This window comes from Sphaeroforma arctica, assembly GCF_001186125.1.
Source record: "Sphaeroforma arctica JP610 unplaced genomic scaffold supercont1.7801, whole genome shotgun sequence".
Taxonomy (NCBI): domain Eukaryota; class Ichthyosporea; order Ichthyophonida; genus Sphaeroforma; species Sphaeroforma arctica.
The window spans coordinates 1-1105 of record NW_014032757.1 but is presented as its reverse complement, the minus strand read 5'-3'; the positions used below and the strand labels follow the sequence as shown (position 1 = coordinate 1105).

Sequence of the window (1105 nt, the reverse complement as noted above, 5' to 3'; positions counted from 1 at the left end):
TGGCTACCCCACACAGTTCAGTGCTCCATCCGCTACGGATGTGCCAGTCCTCCCACACTATGCCCCACCCGCATATGATGGGCCACCCGATACAGCACCAGCCCAGCAGCTCGTATGTGCACGGGCCGTGTGTTTGTGTGGGTGTTGAGTTGGTATGGGTTTATGGGTGTGAGTGTACGTGACATGTGGTTGTGTGCAGGTGTGTGTAGCCTCGGTATCCGAATTTGGGTGATGTATTGGCATATCCATTGTATATGATGGTACTATAGGTATACAGAGACACTATTTAAACTCAATAGATGCCTGTACCCATTATATAGGTAACTCATATGTGCAGTGTATAGTGATCCATATTTTTATTATATACGCATCCCATATGTGCACTGTATAGTGATCCATATCTTTATTATTTACGTATATCTTCATTATATACGTAATCCAGATTTTCACTACATATATTAAACATATTTATATTGTGTTCATAATCCATACCTTTATTATATACATATTCCATATATTCATTGTATACGTCCGCTAGTACTCGCTGTCCTAGTACATACCTACCATATAGCATAGTCATCGGTATTCCGTATTTAGGTCGCTATAAATATATCGTCCCGGTATTGCGCTCAGGTCCCGTTATCTTGGACGGTGTAGTTCATGACACTAGCGCTCAGGGTTCTGTCTATACTTCAAATTACGGCCTAAAACCCTAAAACCCTAAGACCCTAAGACCATCAAACCCTAAACATAAAGCCATGAAGTATGAATAATCGCACCTTTTGATTCTGATCTTACAGCACACAACGTCCACGCACGCACCGCCGAGAAGCCAAACGCCACCCACCCACTCAGCTGGAGACGCACACAACATCTACGAACAACAACAGTACATGGCACAAGCACAAACAGAGCATGTGCGCACACAGACACAGCCGAATACACACAAACACACACAGGCACAGAAATACCAGCAATCACAGCCAGAGCCACAACAACACTATCAGTACCAGCAACAGGAACAGCAGCAATACCCCCCTATCGTATTCAATACGCCACATCCGCAGACTGGGTAAGGGATGTGTCGTTTCTGGGGTATATAGAA

The 1105-nt window shown here is 44.3% G+C and overlaps 1 protein-coding gene across 1 annotated transcript; it reads left to right on the top strand.

Annotated features, from left to right (window-relative positions):
• Positions 1–800: 800 nt before the first annotated feature.
• Positions 801–1076, top strand: SARC_16311 (hypothetical protein; the record flags this gene model as incomplete). Its single annotated transcript, XM_014289579.1, has 1 exon — positions 801–1076. A coding segment is annotated over one exon (276 nt), but the record flags the coding sequence as incomplete, so codon positions are not given.
• Positions 1077–1105: the final 29 nt, after the last annotated feature.